Source organism: Cervus canadensis, chromosome 1 (assembly GCF_019320065.1).
Source record: "Cervus canadensis isolate Bull #8, Minnesota chromosome 1, ASM1932006v1, whole genome shotgun sequence".
Taxonomy (NCBI): Eukaryota; Metazoa; Chordata; class Mammalia; order Artiodactyla; family Cervidae; genus Cervus; species Cervus canadensis.
The window spans coordinates 63,191,019-63,211,721 of NC_057386.1; the positions used below are offsets into that span (position 1 = coordinate 63,191,019).

Consider the following 20,703-nt stretch of genomic DNA (forward strand, 5'->3'; position numbering starts at 1 on the left):
ACTCATGTGTGTGTCAGAGTTATTCTGACACTGTTTCCTTCCGAAACCACACCCACCCAAGAGGAGCAAAGGGAGCCCTCCTACACTGTTGGTGGGAACGTAAGTTAGCCACCGTGCAAAACAATACAGAGGTGCCTCAGAAAGCTAAAAATAGAATTACCATATGATCCAATAATCTCACTCCTGGGCATTTTTCCAGACAAATTCTAGTTCAAAAAGATACACGCACCCTTATGTTCATAGCAGCACCATTCGCAATAGCCAAGACGTGGAAACAGCCTAAATATCCACTAACAGATGAATGGACAAAGAAGATATGATATATATAGATAGATAGAATGGAATAATACTCAGCCATAAAAGAGTGAAATAATGTCATTTGCAGCAATGTACATGCAACTAGAGATAATCATACTAAGTGAATTAAATCAGAAAGAGAAAGACAAATACTTCCTAATATCACTTATATGTGGAATCTAAAACATGACACAAATGAGCCTACCTATGAAATTGAAACAGAACAGGCTGATGGTTGCCAAGGGACAGGGGCTGGAAAAGGGATGGAGTGGGAGGTGGGGGTCGGCAGATGCAAGCTTTTACATGTAGAATGGATAAACAACAAGATCCTGCTGTATCACAGAGAACCACATTCAATATCCTATGATAAAGTATAATGGAAAGAATATTTTTAAAGGAATGTATATATATACACATTATACATATATGTATAACTGAACATGTATATATAAATGTATAGCTGAATCACTTTGCTGTACAACAGTAATTAATACAACATTGTAAATCAACTATACTTCAATTTAAAAGAGTGAACATGTTCCTCTCCCAAAAGCATCAATTCATGGAACAGAAACTCTCAACCAGAACTCACCCTCCCCTCATCTTCCCTGCATATCACCCTTGTGGTAGGCAGAACTAAGCCTTCCAAAGATGTTCTCCAAGAAAAGTTCTGGTTCCCAAAGTACATTTCTCTGCACAGAGATATTTGGAATACGTGAATGTGGAAAAGAGCTCAGAAAAAAAGAGCTAAGCCTTCTAAAATTCTAAGAATTCTGCAATTGTTGAGGTTAAGAGAAAAGATCAATTGCTTTTTTTTTTTTCACTGCAAATCTAAAATTCCTCTTTTCAACCAAGTTGATAAGGGAAATATCATTGGGAAATATGAGAAAAACAGTTTCTGAGTTGTGGCCAACCTGTCCAAATGCCAGAAGACATTATGATCAAACTTCTAAGTTGAAAAAAATCTAGACAGTGAGGAGCTTACCCAGACCCATGTTTATCATGACAAGCACAGTTCAGCCACTACAAAAGCCGTGCCACGTACGAGCTGGTAAGAAACCGGAGAGGAAACCTCAGTGCAGAGGAACTCCCTCATGAAACTGAACATGGTCCAAATATTATATTCAAAGGTAACTTACTTTGACATAGATCAGCATTTGTTGACCTATGGAAAGTTGTTACGAACAGTATGCATGTATGATTGCATCTTTATAAAGCTTTGTGTGTATTCATTTTATCTTTAGGAAAGATAGGAAAACAAAATTTCTGTTAGGAAAACAAAATATCTGTTAAGAAAACAAAATTTACATTTCCTTTTTTTGGTAAATCTGGGCAGTGAAGTTAAAAGATTTCCACTTTCCTTTTTATAATTCTCTGTGTTGCCTGTATTTTTTACATGTATTACCTTTACAAACCACAGGCATTGGTCAGAGTCGGGGAGCAGTTTATGAGTAAGTTTCATGTTAACTTGATTTAATTTTCAATTCATTCCTTCAGTCGTCCATTCAGTTGTCTGCTATCGGTTTGGGAAATGCAACTATGAAAGATACATTATTTATCTGGTGGCTAATGAGAATTTCCCATGTACCTATTATAATTCAGGGCTTTTTTAGACACTGAATATTCTTCTGATAGTAAGCTCATAAACTACACAGAATGCAACCTCCTTTTGTTATTAATAGTTTGAGTTGGTCCTATGTAAGGACAAAGAACATCTGTTCCTCTTAAGATCTTTTACAGGAGGCTTTATAACAAGGTTTATGACTATATTCTGTCACAAAAGGGAACTCAGGTTCTCAAACATGACCCACAGCACATATTTCCCTCTGTGAGAAACTCTGTCATCCTCACAGCTTTTTATCCAAATGCAGTGGGAAAAGTGTTTATCCTCAGAAATAGGTGCCATCTTCACCTTTAAAGTAAGTGGAAGTACAAGGAAGTGGAAATTTTACTTTTACCTACTAATACTAAACCATAAACCCTTTGAAGGTGGGGACCTCTTGATTACTCCCACAGTATGTAGTAGAGGCCCATTAATCTTTTGATTGGACGAATGGAATTAAATCCCAAGGAACTTGAGGAATTCCTTCTTTAAGGTGTTAGGCTGCTAATTACATCATCCATAGTTAAAGAGAAGAACAAGAGTATTTGTCCTGTCTCTGATGACAAGGTAACATTCCATGGAAATAATTCAGTGACTACCTGCCCAAGTCTTCCATATACCAGGAGAATATCCTAGGGAATAATAAATTCTCTCACCAAAAATAAAAGAAATCTGTTTTGAAGCAGGGTATAAGCATGACTGATAACCACCCCCACCATTCCACTCTTCCACCACACCCAACTGTTTCGAATGGAATAGTTAACTAGCATGGAGAAGGCAATGGCACCCACTCCAGTACTCTCCCCTGGAGAATCCCATGGACCGAGGAGCCTGGTAGGCTGCAGTGCATGGGGTCGCTAAGAATCAGACACGACTGAGCGACTTCACTTTCACTTTTCACTTTCATGCAATGGAGAAGGAAATGGCAACCCACTCCAGTGTTCTTGCCTGGAGAATCCCAGGGACGGGGGAGCCTGGTGGCTGCCGTCTATGGGGTCACACAGAGTCGGACATGGCTGAAGCAACTTAGCAGCAGCAGCAGCAGTAACTAGCATGAGAAGTAGAAGTCTCAATAATACCAAAGAGCATAAAGACATGTTTTCAGTATTTATTCCAGGGGAGAACTGATAAAACACATAATCTTGCTCATTTTGAAGCTCTAATACAAACTTGGACATGGAAAGGGTTCTGAAATAGTACAAATAATAAGCTTTCCTCATAAAAGAACTCTTTTTTCTTTATTTTCTTCCAGGGAAAAACTTGTCATGAATTTCTTTAATTAATTAAGATTTCAAGGAAACTAAGGGAAAACAGCAAAGCTCTGGACAACATGGCTAAGATGATCACTAGACACTCCACAGACTGGCCATCTCTCAAAAACCCAATTTAACATTTGGAAATGTTATTTTTATGTAATATTTCACTCCCCATTGTACCACTGGAGATTTACAGGAAAGGAAAGTGAAGTCGGTCAATCATGTTTGACTCTTTGAGACCCCATGGACTGTAGCCCACCAGGCTCCTCCATCCATGGTATTTTCCAGGCAAGAGTCCTGGAGTGGGTTGCCATTGCCTTCTCCAGGGGGTCTTCCCGACCCAGGAATCAAACCAGAGTCTCCCACATTGCAGCCGGACGCTTTTCTGAGCCACCAGGGAAGCCCCTGATCACTGGAGATTTACAAGCTATTAAGAAATACTAGGCTTGCTAATGAAATTTTGTTAACAATTCAGTGCTAACAAATTCAGTCAGTGCTGAATCTGTGTATGCTGGATATTGTAGTCTGAAGTTTTAGGTTACACTATCAACCCTAAATCAACTAAAAACAAGTGTTTTTTCTCTAATTTACAGATTTATCATTGTGAATACCTATGACTTACTAAGTATGTCATAAAGGAATGAATCACTCTAATGAGTCTGACAAATGTCTTATTTGGGGAAACATAAAAATCTACCTCATAGAGAAAGACCCTAACAGACAAACACACACAGAGTATGAAAAGGTGTCCCTAAAAGTAATTTCAGTAAGAATGACAAAGGGCCTCTGATTGGGGGATTTGTCCCTGGAAAGATCGTGCATGCGTGCAGGAACTCAGATTCCATCTGTTGCTTTAGCCTCAACAGACTTTATTGTATTGACTTTGTGTCTTATCTGATGGCAATAAATTCCCACCAGAGTGAACACCAGCTTAGCCAGTGACCCCTGCTGTTCAAATCAGACTATGGAGCATGCCTTTCTTAACAGAAACACACTGTGGCTTCTGGGCCGCCCTCTACGAGTGACCTTGGGGTTTTGCACTTTCCATTCAGGATTCCCTAATGTGAGCAATTAAGAGATGCTTCATTCCAAGAGTCTCATCCGCAGTTGCAACACATCAGTGAACGATAAACTACTGGGACCCCAGGAAGAGAGGGGGAAATTGGGAAGAAAGAGACAAGGGAGAGGCAAGGGAAAGTATCCGCAAGGTTCCTTGCAGACCAGCGGTGCTCAGTATTTCTTTAAGTAGGAATATCCAGTGGACTAGGTGTACACTAGCGACACAAATTCCAAGTTTCTGAAGCCCCAAGACCAAGGAATTACTACTGGTCCAGCAAATGTGAGACTTCCTACTGTAAACAAAAAGTTTCTGGGGAGGACACCTGCCCTGAACAGAAACAGAACCTCCTTCCCAGAGGCCCAGCCACTGAAACACCCAGGGCGCTTTTGGTTTCATTGGTTACATTTCTTTGTTTTGATTTTGTTTTGTTGCGTTTTGAGGCAGACCAGGGATGCAAGTAGGACAGACCGTGTGCTAATTCCATTTTTAGAATACCCAAAATGTCTAGACTCATTTCCCCATTGAGGGAAGAAGAGAAGGAAAATGGAAAGTGGTCTCTCCCAGAGCAGTCTCAGTAATGAGCCTCTAGCTGTTCCTGGAAAAAGCAAACAGTCAAACAGCTTCCTCAGTTCATCCCAAGTCGGCTTTCCCCTCGAGGACTGGGGAAGAGCAAGAAAAGGATCTGTTGCATTAGTAGATGATCACTGTAGGTGTAATTGGTTTTTGTTTTTTTTTTACCATTTTGGAGCGAATGTTTTTCAATCGTTTTCTATGGAGCTCCAAAAGCATCCATCCACAGTGCCTTCAGATTCTCAAAGAACGAGTTCGCTGTACTTGATACCAAGAGACCTCGGGAACCAGGGGTTGCATTGGCTTTGGACCCCCACCCCCAAAACAGAGAGTTCACGCAGATCCCAGCAATTACATGTCTCGCTTCGCGGCCCAGTAGGGCCGGGGGACAACTCCTGTTTCGTCCCCAAAGAACCGTCACCCCGAGCCCTGCGCCAGGGCCCCGGCAGAGCGCCGACCGCAGTCTTGGTCACCGCCGCCCCTCCAGCTGCCTTCCTCTGCCAGCTCGCCGGGTCAGAGCCTCCCTAGGCCTTTGGCTAGCTCTTGCAGCTCCGATCTGGGGCCCGCTGGCCCCTTAGACCTTAAGGAAAGAGATACGCGCGACAGCTCGGGTTAGCAGTTGGTAAACTGTTCGCTCTCAGCCTTGACTTTTCTTAAAAGGCGAGAGGGAAGGCTTTGCTGTCGCAGACCGGGCCCTCGGTATCGGAAATTCGCCAGTGACCCGCTGGGCTCCAAGCGCGGGAGTCGAGCCGCGGGTACTCGCCCCGCGCGCGTTTGCGCCCGGCCCTTCCCAGTCCGCGGCCGTCGGCGTCCCAACGGTGGGTGCAAGGCAGCCCCAAAGGCGAAAGAACCCAATAATTCCGGTTCCTGCTGCACAATTTTTAAAAAAGAAAACAACGTCACGCCCAACGTATAAAAATATAAAATAGCAAAAAAAAAAAGAAAGAAAAAAATATATATAAAATAGCTCTCAACTGAGCCAACTAAGGAAAGGAAGGCGATTCGCAACCCTCAAGGGGAAACCATCTGTTTTGGAAATGGCGCCCCCACGTGGCCGCCGCGAACCCCACCCGGGACCCGGTCCCCGGAGAAGGTGACGTCACCCACACGGCCTGCAGGCGCGCGGCCGAAGCCAAACCTCCGCGCAGCCCCGGACGCCCGATCGGTCCGCGCGCATCCCCACAGCCGCCGGGGCCCCTGCAGCTCCAGCAGCCGGGCCACGAGCTGTGTGACCCGGTTCTGGTTACTTCACCCCTCCGTGCCTCAGTTCCCTCGTGACTACTCATGTTCAAAATGATACGAATCACACCCACCTGCCGAGTGGCAATGAGACTTCCGGGTACGGGGTGGCACTCAGCCGGCCTGTTTAGGGCGTCGGCGCGGGGAGTCCTTTTTCGTGCTTCTCCAGGGCCCTCCGGGCTTGCCCTCTGTAACTGCATTCTTCCCCACTCTCGAATGGGTGTAAGGGCTAAAGTCCCAAGATGCCGTGCATTTTAACAAGGAGAGTCGAAAGCCAAGCTCCCCAGTGTTGAGGAAGAGTGGGTCAGTGGTGTGGACACTGGGGGCAAAGAAGCTTGTTTTGAATTCGAGGTTCCCCTCCACCGGTGCTAGATCAGGAGAAACTAGACGTCGGCTTATTACAAGTATTCGTTCTCCCGCTTCTTGCCCGCACCCCCTCTCGTCCGAACACCTTTACTCTCCTGTCCTCGAGGGGTGGGGTGGGAGGGCTCATTTTCCCGGGTTCCCAGCCGAGGCAGAGCAGACGCAGGGGTCCGGAAGAAAGCCTCCGCCGCCCCTCGCCCCAGGGCAGAAGCTCTGAGCATCAGAGTGAGGGTCCTGCTTGCCCAGAAACTCTTTCAGCCATCACAGGCTGAACCAAGCAGCCGAATTGTTCTAGCAAGACTGACAGGAACTTTTTTTGTGCCTCAACATTCTTCAGTGCCTCGACAACAGAAAACTAGCGGAAAAAGAGTGCCAAGTCCAGAACACGGGGTTGTCCAGGTTCTCAGGCCTACAGCATTAGGGTGGGATGTGGGTGGGTGGGTGTGGCGTGGGTGGGGAGGCCCTCTGAGGAGTGGACATCCACCATTACTTACCCTGAGTTTGGGCGAACAGTTTCCGTTCCTAACACCGACAGCTACTTACTGGACCTCGGAGGAGTGGGTTGTGGATTGGTGAGGAAGGTAACATTGACTCTCCGTGTGAAGAAAAGAAAAGGCTTTGACGTGTTTTTATAAATTGCATGGATAGGAGGAGACCCGTAGGCCCCAGGGACAGCACGGGGCACAGAAGAGTCCGGGGCCCGGAAGGGGCCGCCGGGCTGCCCCCGTGCGCCCCTCTCTGCGGCGGCACAGAGACCCGGGCTGGGGAAGCGCGCCGCCACGGTCACCGAGCGTCCGTGTTCGTGCGTTTTTCACACAAAGGGCAGCGCCCGCGGCCCGGCCTTGCTGAGAGGTTATTCCCCGTTCGCCGGCAATCTGCTTGTCCAGCGAGCTCCACTGGCACGCGCACACGCGCGAGGCCGGGCGCGAACTAGTGGCCGAACGGAGAGGGAGCGGGGCGCCACCCGACGCGGGAGAGGAAACCCGCGAGGGTGAGGTATGGGCGGGGTGGCGGGATGCGCGAAGGGGCCGCGACCCCGGATCCCGCAGGCCGGAGCGCGAAGCTAGGCGCGCGGCGATGCAGACCCTCCGGCGGCTCCCGGCGCCCCCTGGCGGCCAGTGTGGCCGCGCGGGCTCCCGAAACAATGCCTCCGACCGCGCGGGCCGAGGGGCGCCTGGGTCTCCAGCCTCTCCCGGGCACTCGGCCGCTCACCGCCCCGAACCACCCCCACTGGCTTCCAGCTCCTTGTTCCCCAGGCTCTTGACCGCCGAGGGCGTCTGAGAAGCGGAGGCGATCCAGGGGAGGGCGTTGGGGCTTGGGGCGGTGGAGGTGGGAGGGCCATCATCCCAGCCCCGGGCCCAAGTCCTAACATCTCTTAGAACTGAGGCTTCTAAGTTAAGTTGCTAGGTTCAGTGTGCTTCTATTTTATTTAGGTTGGGGAGCGGGGCTTTTAGTTAGACTCGAAAAGACCCTGGGCCCTTCCCGCGGAGGGGAGCCTTTTGCTGCCGCGGCTGGCTCTTCCCCTGCAGAGCACCGGTGCAAAGGAGAAAAGATGCAAGCTGGTCTTTTAGGGACCCAGATGTTTGGGTCAGAATCAAAGGATATTCTCCTTACAGGTGACGATTTTCCTGCTGTATTCACGGCCAGGAGAAAACACTAAGTGGGCTTTCGCCACCCACACATTAACCCCCTCCTCTAAGCAGTGGCGGGAGACTTGGGCCTGGAGGCCGCCAAAGCCAAAGCATCTTCCGGAAGGAGGGAAATAGAGAGGCGAGGAAGGAGCCTACTGATGGTTCTAGGTGGCTGGGAAGGAATAACAATGCGCCCGCCTTCCATATGAAAGAACCGTGGCGGCCCGCTCTCCGGGGATTCTCTCTTTGGACCTGCACCGCCAAACTGCCAGGGGGGCTTAGCGTGTGGAGACCATCAACCAGCCCCAAGCGGAAACTTGGGGCGATTAGGAGAAAGGAGCCCCCCGCCCCCCACACACACACACCTTCCTCCTAAGGCCCCTAGTCCCGGTTACAGCTGTGAACTTACTGTTTGGAGTCCTCCACGAGCTGGAGCCCCCAGCTCCGCGGGCGCACAGACCGACCTCTTGGTTCGCCTCCGTACACCTGGCGCCCTGCACGGTGCCCGCTGGCATTGTGTAGGACGAAAGAGCGACCTCTGCCAAGGCTTCGTGGGTGTCTAGGCAGGGTTTCTTCCTCTGCCCCCTACCCCTTCCCTGCCTGCCCACCTGCTCACTTTCTGCCCGCCCCCTGTGCCCAGCACCAGCCTTCCCAAACTGTACCCTGAAGGCACATAGCCCTGGGTGCCCGCCGCCAGGCACAGAGTGGGTTAGAGCGCGCGGTGCTTTCGGGCCTTGAGTCTTCCGGTTCGTTTCGGAAGGGGAGGCAGGTCTCTTCTCCCAAACCGGGAAATGGTGGGCAGTCATGTGTGATTCTGATGAGACTCTGTAGAGGCGCTTCCACAGTGACAAACTTTTCTAAACTTACCCCCAACACAACACCCCCAACGTTTTATTGACATTTCCCTTTTTCATGCAAAAGTTTTGCTCCGACGACTCTACTAGTATAAATTCTCTGCCTGTGAAAGGGCAGGCGGGAGCGCTCAGCACGGGTGGGCCAGACCGGGACCCGCGGCCGGGGATCCGAGAGGAAAGCAGCCTCGCCGAGCGGCCTCGGGCGGGCCGGACCCTGGCGTGGACTGCGGGCACAAAGAGAGGGCCGGCAGCTGGCTCGCGGCCGCCGGGAATGCAGTTCCGCCCCGCAGCCCCGGGCCCAGCAGAAACTTCAGGCTGGGGTCAGACAACTCCCCGCCCGGGCCTCGCGGGGGGCAGTGCGCGTTCCCTCGGGACTTGGCTACGAGGCCGCCGTTCGCGTCCCTCCATCTCCCGCAGCCCGCTCCCTGCACGCTCACTGTTGGGGCGCCACTGCCAGGCTCTTCTATTTGTTGTTTGTTGTTTACAGCAGTCCTAGCGCGCGCGCTTGGCAGCGTCCTGGGGGGCGGGGAACCGGGGTCGGTGGGGCGCCGCCAGAATTTCCTTCCAGGGAGCGCGTGAGGGGCATTCTCAACGGAAAACCAGACCCCGAGAGCAGTGACCAAGCCTCCTCGGATTACTCTCCGCTGGCTCCTCCCTTCCTCCCCCCCCCACCTCCAGATTTGCATAAAAAAGGCCAAGAAAACTCTGGCGGGGCCCCAGCCGCGGCTCACTCTGCTGCCCCCGGTCGGAGCCCACCTGGAGCTGCGCGCGGGCTTGCAGCGCCGAGCCCAGCGCGGAACACCTCGCCCGCGCAGTCCCCGCGCGCCCGGCGTCTCGGCCCTCGCGTCGCTCGATTTCCAGGCCCCGGAGCCGCGCCAAGCGCTGCGAGCGGACCCGGGAAGAGCTCCGGCCCCCGCCGCCTCGCGCTTCCCCGGCTCGGCTCCCTCCGCCCCCCGGGGGTAGCGCACCCACGATGCCGCAGGGCCCCGGCTCCCTGCTGCTGATCGTCCTCGCCTCGCACTGCTGCTTGGGCTTTGCGCGCGGGCTCTTCTTCGGCCAGCCCGACTTCTCCTACAAACGCAGCAACTGCAAGCCCATCCCGGCCAACCTGCAGCTGTGCCACGGCATAGAATACCAGAACATGCGGCTGCCCAACCTGCTGGGCCACGAGACCATGAAGGAGGTGCTGGAGCAGGCGGGCGCCTGGATCCCGCTGGTCATGAAGCAGTGCCACCCGGACACCAAGAAGTTCCTGTGTTCTCTCTTCGCGCCCGTTTGCCTCGACGACCTGGACGAAACCATCCAGCCGTGCCACTCGCTCTGCGTGCAGGTGAAGGACCGCTGCGCTCCGGTCATGTCTGCCTTCGGCTTCCCCTGGCCCGACATGCTCGAGTGCGACCGCTTCCCCCAGGACAACGACCTTTGCATCCCCCTCGCTAGCAGCGACCACCTCCTGCCGGCCACCGAGGAAGGTAAGCCCTCCTCCTTACTACACCCCCACCACCAGCTCCACGAAGACCCCCACATCCCGTTGCGTGCCCGCCGGGGTGCCAGTCCCAGGCGGGGCAGACGCTCTCCTTGCCCTAATGTGTCAGCGTGACAAAACTGAGATAATCACCTCCGCCGCCACCACCAAAAAAAAAAAAATACACACCCAAGTCTTTTATTCCTTTCCCCTGTTATACCACTTGCTCTTTCATAGGAACAGTTGAAAAGGGAGGCGCGGGGCGGGGTAGGGGGGAGCGGAGAAAATGTAGAACTGAAAGAGGTCTTTCCTTTGTAGATACATGCACAATTCTTTTAAAAGATGCTAGCACGGGGGCCGCAACTGAGAGAGTTGAAAGTGGCCCTCCGTGGAGGAGTTGGCCGGTGAGCACCCTGGCCAGAGCACCCTGGCCTGAATCTCACGCAGCACGTTTTTACCACTGGGCAGGATTCTAGACGCAGGGACATTCCCTACAGCCACGATCACCAAAATGTGCAAACAGATAGTCTTTTAAGGCACTCTCTGTTTGCCTTTCAGGCTTTGAAAATAAAAAGTAGAACTGGCTCATGTGTGTTGAAAATTTAGCTTTGGTTCTAAGTGCCCAGGTGTCCAAGAAAGAAGCACAAAGGGAATCTCCAGAACTCATTTTTCTATCACTAATCAGCTTTTATCTTAGGAGTGGTTTTAATTAACTGGAGAAAATCGTGCAAAAGAGTTTCCCAAGTTTTTTTAGAAAACAGAGGGGGAGTTCCTGCGCAAAAATCATCAAAGCAATGAAAACCTCATGGGCTCTTGATATTCTTCCTGAAAGGAAAACATATACAATGTGTCTGAGCTGATTTAGGTCCCCGGGGACAGAAAGGGGGCTTCCTAATCCCTTTCTGGGCTCCAGCAGCATCTCCCTTTCAATCTCTAATTGTTTTCCTACAGCCATCATTAGTTAAAGAAAATGCAAAGTTGCTTAGCAATCTTTCCTGGCAGGCACCATGAGTCTGCAATCATCTTATTGGTTAGATTTATAATTTATTGCAAATGTTTGGCATATTTCAAACATTTGTCCAACATATACCACAGACCAACCAATACAGGTTAGTAACATTTTATATACATTCTTAGAGCTCCTAATTGGAAAAGTTTCATTTTGTTTGAGAGAGGGAAGTTAAGGGCAGTTTTATGTATGTTGCTTTTGTTTTTATTTTTCACAATCTGCACCAACTTTATATACTACATTTCTCAAAAAAAAAAAAAAAAAATCATTTCCCCCTTCACAATAAAAGTTTGGATTTTTCAAAATCTGCTCTGCACTTTCTCCACATTGATAAATAACTTCCAAAATAAGTCATGCAGGTTTTCTTTCCTGTGAAAACGCAATTTCATATTAATGAACTTTCATCTAAATTTTAAAGACAGTATTAGTACATTTATAAGTAAGAGAAAATGAATGTTTTCTTCTTTCCCCTTTCCCAAGGAATCAGACTCTTTTAGAAGAGCCGTTAGCCGGGTCTCTCATAATTGAGCTAGTGCACATTCCTGGGTTTGGTCAGACCCCAGAGACAGTTTGCTTCAACTTTCTTTGGCTTCTGGAAAACCTTTGGGTTTTTGTTTGTTTCGGTTTTGTTGTTGTTGTTTTGTCTGTCTGTTTTCAAGCGTCTGAAACAGGCAAAGAGAGCAAAGAAGAAGCTGCACCAGGGAGGAAGACGACAGTGAAGTAAATGCTGCCTAACTTAAGCACAAGCTTGGCAGAAAGCACGAGGTGATGCAGGCCCAGTTAGAGCAGGCTGGAGCTGCTAGCCAGGTGTGCTTCCAAAGGGGAAGCGCTCAGATGTGAGCCTTACCACTAGCCACCTCGCCCAGCTCAGACTTGAAATAACTCCCTCCCCGCCCCCCGGCCCCCCAGAAGCAGCTTGGCTGAAGAGCCAGCAGAGGCCAGGCTGCACTGGTGCCCTGCAGCTGAAAAAGATGATCTTTTGGCCATCGTTGGTGGTTGCTAGTTTTCCAAAATCCTTCAAGGGTCTTTTAGTGTTTTCTCCTCAGAGAGGCCTTGGGGCTAACTTTTTCAGAGACTGTGTCCCAGGAGTGAGAGGAAAAGCAAAGCTACAGCCTGTCTCAGTTACCTGCAGCCGCCACTGGGAACACCCGTACACAGTATGTGGGCATTTTTGCCTGTCAAAAAAAATGGGAGGCATGGGACACTTCCTTAGGCATGAGTGGTCCTTCTTTTATAAATGAGGCAGAGTTAGGGGTCTTACAGGATAATTCTTCTTGCCTGAAGAAGTCCCTGCGAGTGAGTTATTTACAAATGCCACCTGCTGTTTCCTTTCAAGCAAAGTTACTAATTTTTCACGTTTCTAGCTCCAAAGGTATGTGAAGCCTGCAAAACTAAAAACGAAGATGACAACGACATAATGGAAACTCTTTGTAAAAATGATTTTGGTAAGTAAACACCACCAACAAAAGTTTTATTTTCCAGTACAGCTTAAAGATACAATTCATTAAGATGTTACTATTACTGGATAAAGTGAAAGTCTCTCAGTCGTGTCTGACTCTTTTCGACCCCATGGACTATATAGTCCATGTAATTCTCTAGGCCAGAATACTGGAGTGGGTAGCCTTTCCTTTCTCCAGGGGATCTTCCCAACCCAGGGATCCAACCCAGGTCTCTCGCATTGCAGGAGGATTTTTTACCGGCTGAGCCCCAAGGGCAGCCCTTTACTAGATAAAGTTTGGGTAAAATAGCATCACAGCTCATCTTTCCTTGAGTTAATCATCTAACGGGTTATCTTAGTTTCCTCTCTACATTAACTATCTTGTATTGAATTGTATCTTTTCCTAGGTGAGAGTCATTGCTCTGTTAAGCAATAATCAAATAATGAGAATTGTTCATATCATGAATTTCAAATAGCACATTTTTCACTTCACTTTGGCTTTTTCTTGCCAGCAAGCATAATCCTGGCCGATGTTCTCTTTTAGTCACTTAAACATATGTCCCAGGGATGGAAACATGTAAATATTAGCCTCAGTAAAACAGATTCAAGACATTAAGTTGGCCCCAAATAGAAATTTAGTCCAGTGCCAAACATGATGCTCTGCTTCTCATATCCCACTGTCAGTGAGTATATCCAAGGTACTAGTTAATAATTTGGTGGAAAGAGTTTCCTTGAATTGAAAGGGAAAAAAAGCTAGGAATTGACTTTGGCAAAATCCATGCAAGGTGCTGAGATGACAGAGTGCTCAGGAAATCCCAAGCTCCATGGTGTGCAGATCACTTCCCTTAAGGAAGAAGTCTAAGAGGAAAGAGGAGAATGTCCACCCAGAGCTTCAGCAGCACCTCATCTGAGTCCTCCAGCCTCTGTGGGGAGCGAAGGAGCCAGCTGGACATGAGATCAGCAGTAAATTCAGAGCTGGGTGGCAGAGAGCTTCACCCAGATTCCTGAGACACTCTTGCTTTCCCCCCCTTCCAAGAGCAGGCACCTCCTGGTGTGTTTGAAGCGTTGATGCCCTTTAAAAGTATTTATTCAAGCAGAAGGTGGAACTTACTGGTAAACAGATGTGGTCTCTGTCCTAGCAAACAATAACAGACTCTAACAGACCTCTAGGAACACTTTTACACACTCAGCTAAACCCTGGGGACAGAAACCACTCCAGTGCATTGTGTGGAGGAATAACATCCCACCCTCCCCTTACAACTTCCAGCCAGAAGTCTCAGACCTGGCCAGGTCCCCAAAACTCTGGGGACCACCAACCACTGCCCCTTACAACCCCGGGTCACTTCCAGGAAGTGTCGTTGCATAACCTTAGCTGCTCCTAGGACATCCGGAGCTACAGGAGAAGCTTCACACAGCTGAGGAAGGGGAAGAAGAAGACAACTCAGTTTGAGCCACTGCTCCTCAGCAAGAGCCACAAGTGGATGATGGGGTTTCCCATGTCTATACTCAAAGGCAAAAAACTCTCAGAGTAGGAGATGGCCAGGCATGTTGGCAGCAGCAATCCCAAAGCTCCAGAGCCTTACCCAAAACATGGTTCTTAGCTTCCATGCTCAGGATTTAAGGGCAAATTTTTTTAATATAATTTAAATAAAGTTTATATAAAAATGTATATCATTTTATTCTGGCAGCTTATAGCCTTTGCACTAGCTTTAGTACAGATCTCTCTCCTGACTTCCATGATATAGTGAAGCTCCAAAAAAATTGAAATTAGGGCTCAGGCATACGCGCACACACACACACACACACATCACCTGCTTGCTTAGTGGTTCACCTTACGTAAGATCTCTTTCCTAAAGATTCTGCATCCAGACCTGTGTGAAAAAAGGGGCTGTGTGTGTGTGTGTGTGTCTGTTTGTCCCAGTGTTCTCTTTCCTTAGAGGAGAAAGCCTTTCAGAACAACTTGAAGTCATTACACTTAAGATATCACATATGCAGATACCTCACAAGTTTTCTATTTCTTCATGTTCATTTTGTCCCAAGGGGGAGAGTAAACGTAAATTGTATGGGGTGAGTTCTATACTGGTTTATAAGTGGTTTTCCACATTGCCTATGTAGTTTGGGGGAGTAATGAAAGGGTAGAAGGAACAGGGTAGAAATCTGATGTATTTAACTTGAATCATCCATGAAAGTATGACAGTCTCCCCACTGCACTTCTGAAGGATGAGAAAGATGGAGAAGACCTCCTGATTTTAGTTGGGAACATACTGGTGAAGAAAGAAAAGATCAGAACTGCCTGCCTCTGTATGCAACCTTTTGTTGGACCAGACAGTATTGGATTGGCTAAAAACTTCATTCAGATTTGTCTATAACATATTATGGAAAAAACCTGAACAAATTTTTTAGCCAACACAATATCATCACCTCTGCCTTCTACCACACCCTGCATCCCCCCCTCATACCTTCCATCCAGGGCAGGAAAAGTTATTTAAGAGCTTTGATTCCCTATATTTGGTCCCAGCAGAAAACTCAGGGAGGAAACATCAGAAGTTTTCCCATGGTAAGCTCTTACAAAGTCAGTTATTTCATAGCTAGAGAAAGATGCATCATAAGTCTTCCCTCTGATTAAAAGTGAGGATTTTTCTGGTGTTTTGGGCTCAAGAATGTTTAGTCTGACCAGGCAAAATCCCCCACATGCTCTGTCTGTGCTGTTGATGAGGGTCCCAGGTAGCATGATAATCACTTCTCCCACCATATACCTTCCCCACTCCCAGCCCTTAGGCAGAGCCCATAGGAACGTGTAACATTGCCATGTGACTCATCTCACGATAAACCCTGAGCACCCAGTATTATAACCCAGATGCACCTCAGACAAACAGTGGTTGGCCAAGTCCCAGCACCCTTGATTTACCTGGCTGAGTTTCGGTCGTTTCCTGGTTGACTGGAAAAGCCATACTTAGTAGAATTCCCTTTCTGACAGAGAAAGAAAGAAAGAAATCTCCAGAGCAGAGATTTCTCACCAAAAAACCTCTTCCTCTATTACTAACTTAAACAATGCACTAAACTCCATCAGAGTCAGGAAATCACACCTGCATATAATATATAAGGAACCATCGTTAACACATAGTTGGGCATGTGACTGCACCAGCCAGGACAAGAAATTTGATACTATGGCTGAGATCCCAGTGGTGTTACAGGTGGAGGTTTGGGGACTCGAGTTCTGAGAATTAGGCTTAGCTAGGGCACAGCATAACTGGGTGACCTCTTGTAAATCACTGAATTTCTCTGGATTTCAGATTCTTGGTGTACCAATAAGAGATTTTAGCTAGATGATCCCTTTCCACCTTAAAATTCTATCCCTTCCCTGACTTCATGGAGTCTTGAAATTTAAATCCAGCATGTATGTTTGTAGGGTTTTCTTTCCCAAAGCATACTGTTCATGACTATAAAATGTGTCTTTTATAGTAAACCACTTACTTTGGGTCTTAGCATTCTAATGAGTCTGCATATCCATCTTGGAAGCAGTACATATATGATCTGTAAACGCCTTGGCCTTGGACAGGCAAATGATAGCATATAAGGATGAGGTCTTCAGAAAAACACTTTTACAGCTAAACATGTTGTGCTTTTAAAAAGAGTCTTGGATATTTTTTCTCCAAGTTACTTTACCAAATCAAATGCAGCTGTAAGATCAATTCTCCATCCCTGTAGTCTGTTCTTTAGAAAACAATGATTGTGTGACATAATTTCCTTACAGGTTTGTCCAAAAACCTCTCCGACGTCATAAATTGAGTTTAAAGTTTACAGCCACAGAAGGATCGTGTTTCACCTAAGAGTCAGGCATTTCTTTTCATGGTGCATTTTCCAATAGGGGAAGTCATTTGTCGAGCGCACCCTCCACATGCAGCCTACGTTACGTACAGACACAGGAACACAGGGCAAGGAGGGAAAATCAATTGAGTCCACAGGGGCAGTTTTTACAGGATGGTTGGTTTGAAACAAAGTGCCTGGTCAACCCTTTGAGGCTTTAGAAATGGAGCCACCTGCTGCCCTCAGCTCCCAACCCCCTGCCTGCGGCCCCACCACAGTCCCGTCAACTCCAGGGGCTCCTCTTCCCTCTAGCACATGCAGGGGGATTTGTGCCCTCCTCTTCGCTGGTGTGATCCTGCCCCCTCTTGTATTCACAGCACTGAAGATAAAAGTGAAGGAGATCACCTACATCAATAGAGACACCAAAATCATCCTGGAGACCAAGAGCAAGACCATCTACAAGCTGAACGGAGTGTCCGAGAGGGACCTGAAGAAGTCGGTGCTATGGCTCAAAGACAGCCTGCAGTGCACGTGCGAGGAGATGAACGACATCAACGCGCCCTACCTGGTCATGGGGCAGAAGCTCGGTGGGGAGCTGGTCATCACCTCCGTGAAGCGGTGGCAGAAAGGCCAGCGAGAGTTCAAGCGCATCTCCCGCAGCATCCGCAAGCTGCAGTGCTAGTCCCAGGCCGGCCTCGCTGCCGGCCCCTCCCAGGGCCCGCCGACCCTCCCCCGCTGCTCTGGGACCTCAGCGCGGGTTCCCAAGCACACTCCCTCGGCTCTGGCTCCAGCCTGGAGCGGCTTCCCCTGCCTTTTGCACGTTTGCACCCCCAGCATTTCCTGAGTTATAAGGCCCCAGGAGGCCTCAGGAACAGATAGGTGTCTTCACATAAAGGAAAAACCCACCCAAATCTTGTAGAAATATTCCAATTAATAAAATCACAAGGATTTTTATGAAGTTTTTAAAAAGGTCACTTAAGAGCTATTTCAAATAGGTGCAACTGTGACTCTGGCTTGATTTGTTTGGTGGTTTGGTTTGGGTCCGTTTCCACTGAGGTTGCCTTAGCGTGCAAACAGCTTCACTTTTCTGTGTGGCCCGAACTTCCCCTTTCCTCTTGTGGGTCCAAAACCCCGTTGAGATAAAGCTGGCTGTTATCTCAGCACCTCTCTCAGCTGCAGCCTGAAACTCAGCACCTGAATCGTGTAACAAGTCATTTGTCATTTTACATCCCTGTTGGGAACTTAACAACTGTAGCATGTATTGCATTTTGCATTTCCAGGTAGAGTACTTCCATTTATAAAAACCACATTAACCACCGTAGCATGAGTTCTTCAAATAAAAGGCAAAACAGACCAATTTTATGATTGACCCGAGTACTTTAAACTTTGTTTAAAACACTTTTTTACTTAATTTTGCAGATTAAACCATTGTAGCTTACCTGTAATATACATAGTAGTTGACCCCAAAAAGTTGTAAAAATATTGCTTTAACCAACACTGTAAATATTTCAGATAAACATTATATTCTTGTATATAAACTTTACATCCTGTTTTACCAAACCCTGTCTTCTGTCTTATCTTCTTAGTGGGAGGAACTGGGAAGGGAGCTGAATGAGAGTCATCACCTCCTTCCTCCCGAGGCCCAGCCTCCCTGTGGTTTGAAGTGTCTATTTCCTATGTGACTCAGAAAGCACCTCACCTCTCCACCACCCATCTCCTGGCTCCTGCTTGTGTCTCACACCCCACACAGATTTTACCACTGAAGACTCTGCAGGGAGGCAGAGGTGTGCCTGCTGTGGTCTGGTTTCAGCCATCCAGTGGCAGCTTGGGGGCAACAGAAGCCTGAACCTAAGGTTCATGAGCTTGGCGGTTGTGCTTTTCATTTCTGCAGATTTTTATAATGAAAAAGAGTCACTATTGCAAAAATGTTCATTCTTTCCCCACTTAAACTCTAACCCTCAGATAAACAGAGCCATGGTTTGAAAAGCAGCCATTGAAAGGCAGTGGGTAGGGAGGGGATGGTGAAAAGAGAACAGGAAGATGAGAAGGGCATCCATCCATAAAACATCCATCCAAATGCTTCATTCTTTTATTTTAGGACGCTCCAGAGAAATTCTAGTAAACACATGAAGAAACTAAGGCTCAAAGGGGTTAGGAACCATGGCTAACATGAGACTGATTCAGAGCTGAAATTCAGGCCTTTCAGATGACAAATTCTGTCTTCTGTTCAATCCAGGGTGGATTATAGGAGCAGAGTGCCACATGTCTATTCAACAAATGTGCACTGCACATCTGCTACACGTCTGGCCCCATTCTAAGTGCTGGGGACACATCTATCAGCTCCTTGTCCTTATGGAGCTGACATGACAGAGTAAAAGAGAAACAATCACAATGACATATTTATAACATAAGTTACATGAAATATAAGGACAGGTAATACATGAGATCAACAGTGTCCTCAACAAATCTGAAATTTTGAGTGGTGTTCCTGCGCAGCCTTTATGTGACAGCATTTTGTTGATTTAGTTGAAAAGTTTGCTGCACACACAGTCATGATCTCTCTATAGCGCTTCAAGCTCTGGTGGCACCAAAAGGCAACAGAGCCCCACTTCCTACCTGAGCTGCACAATTCAGGCAGTCTCTTTCCTCGTCTTCTGGGTTACCACTTGACTCTGCTTCTCATCCGAGTCTACAGACTCCTAACACCATCCTCTTCCTACAAGGCACCCATGGACTAAATGAGGGACACTCATGATTAAGGCCATGACTCATTGTAAATATTTGAAACCGGAAACTTGGGCCCCTGGGAAAAGCAAGAGAGAGAGAGAGGAGATAAAACACAAAAGAACAGTAGGCAGACGCTTTAGGAATTAGAAAGTGGAAATAGGTACAATGCATCCAAAAGCAGTGGAAAGAAACAACTGGAAGATGCTGACCTTTCTGAACGCTCCCTCTCCAATCAAAACAGAAGTCGCCTGCCCATGTTAAAGGACGCAGAGCCTGGCACTCTGGAGAGCTAGTTGTTGCCAGATATTGCCTCCTTAGGTCATGATGTGAGGAGGTAGGCACTCCGGTGCCTGCCTGCCACCTTACATACCTCTCTGTGGATTTCCCAATCCCCCCACACCTCTTGTTCCCATCTTTGTCAAGGCTATGAGCCAACAAGACATGCTTGGAAGAGCACGTAGATTTTTGGTTCATCTTTCATTTTGTTTCATTGTTTTCTTTTGCATGATGATTCAAATATAGATATGTCTCATTTCTTTTTGAAATAATCATGACTGTTGTATTCTTTCTTAGTTTTTCAACTATCAGATTTCTTTTGTAGACAGGTGAAAACATGAATGTTCATCCATTATTGGGGAAGAAAGCAAGGAATCAGAAGACATTGGATTTTTTAGTTTCCTAAGATGATTCATGACCTGTTAATAAACTGCCAAGATATCCCACATAGGAGATCAGAAAAGTTTAAAGATATAAAAGCTACGTATCTACTGCACATGTAATTCCTCCTCCCTTTCTACATAATTTGAGAAATGAATTGTTCTACAGGAACACATTTATTTATAAGAGTTGTGGGGCAACATTTCCTAAGTGTCGAAGGTCCTGTCTATGTGCAGTGAAGTTCATAGGGTCAAAAAGGACAAAGGAACCCATTTTATCTAACAGTACCGTCCAGTCTTCATTCTCTATTCTCTTATCAAATGATAATTTGATTTTTTGCCTTTCAAATCTTGCTTACTACTTGGTTTTCAATGTTCTTGATGGGGGAAGGGTCATCTTGGAAAGCAAGTCATGACATGTGTATTTCAGGGTGCAATCACTGCTTCTGGGTTGTGGAACAATGTGATTTCTGCCCCTGAAACTCACTGCACAAATACAAATTAATTTATTAACTCAGCAAAGATTTTTCTGTGCACCAACTGTCACCATTGATGTATTCACTCAATAGGTGTTGAGTGCTCACCTGCATGCCCAGGTGCAGTTCCAGGTGGTGGATGCACAGTGACCTCCCTCCTTCAGCTTCTAGACTAGAGTTAGGAATTGTCCTCGGTGCCCTAGAAAGAAAGACGGTTCATCCCCCAAAGGAGCTCTGAATCCAGTGAGGGAG

The 20,703-nt window shown here is 47.7% G+C and overlaps 3 protein-coding genes across 4 annotated transcripts in view; 1 reads left to right on the plus strand and 2 right to left on the minus strand.

The window, feature by feature from the left end:
• Window positions 1-8,987, minus strand: part of LOC122451399 — a 245,581-nt gene extending 236,594 nt beyond the window's left edge. The window contains exons 1-3 of one of the 2 annotated variants that reach the window (XM_043484207.1): window positions 8,429-8,987; window positions 6,100-6,393; window positions 3,465-5,366 (exon numbers count right to left, since the gene is read on the minus strand). In XM_043484207.1, the coding sequence (XP_043340142.1) occupies window positions 6,140-6,393; window positions 8,429-8,825 (651 nt within the window). In that variant the 5' untranslated portion in view covers window positions 8,826-8,987 and the 3' untranslated portion in view covers window positions 3,465-5,366; window positions 6,100-6,139. Of the gene's footprint in view, window positions 1-3,464; window positions 5,367-6,099; window positions 6,394-8,428 lie in introns of those variants that run through there. The other variant, XM_043484218.1, reaches the window with a different exon arrangement.
• TLR2 (toll like receptor 2) overlaps window positions 1-20,703 on the minus strand; it is a 136,031-nt gene that overhangs the window by 13,830 nt on the left and 101,498 nt on the right. The window lies entirely within an intron of this gene.
• Window positions 9,561-18,152, plus strand: SFRP2 (secreted frizzled related protein 2). Its single transcript, XM_043484191.1, has 3 exons — window positions 9,561-10,345; window positions 12,712-12,792; window positions 16,970-18,152. Exons 1-3 carry the CDS (start codon window positions 9,847-9,849, stop codon window positions 17,272-17,274), a joined length of 885 nt encoding a protein of 294 aa, XP_043340126.1. The 5' UTR covers window positions 9,561-9,846; the 3' UTR covers window positions 17,275-18,152.

Excerpts from the sequence above, each read along its gene's own strand:
- SFRP2 (XM_043484191.1), top strand. The coding sequence starts at position 9,847 with ATGCCGCAGGGCCCCGGCTCCCTGCTGCTGATCGTCCTCGCCTCGCAC. Across the intron at positions 10,346-12,711 it reads CCTGCCGGCCACCGAGGAAG|CTCCAAAGGTATGTGAAGCC; the intron begins GTAAGCCCTCCT and ends TCACGTTTCTAG. Across the intron at positions 12,793-16,969 it reads TCTTTGTAAAAATGATTTTG|CACTGAAGATAAAAGTGAAG; the intron begins GTAAGTAAACAC and ends TTGTATTCACAG.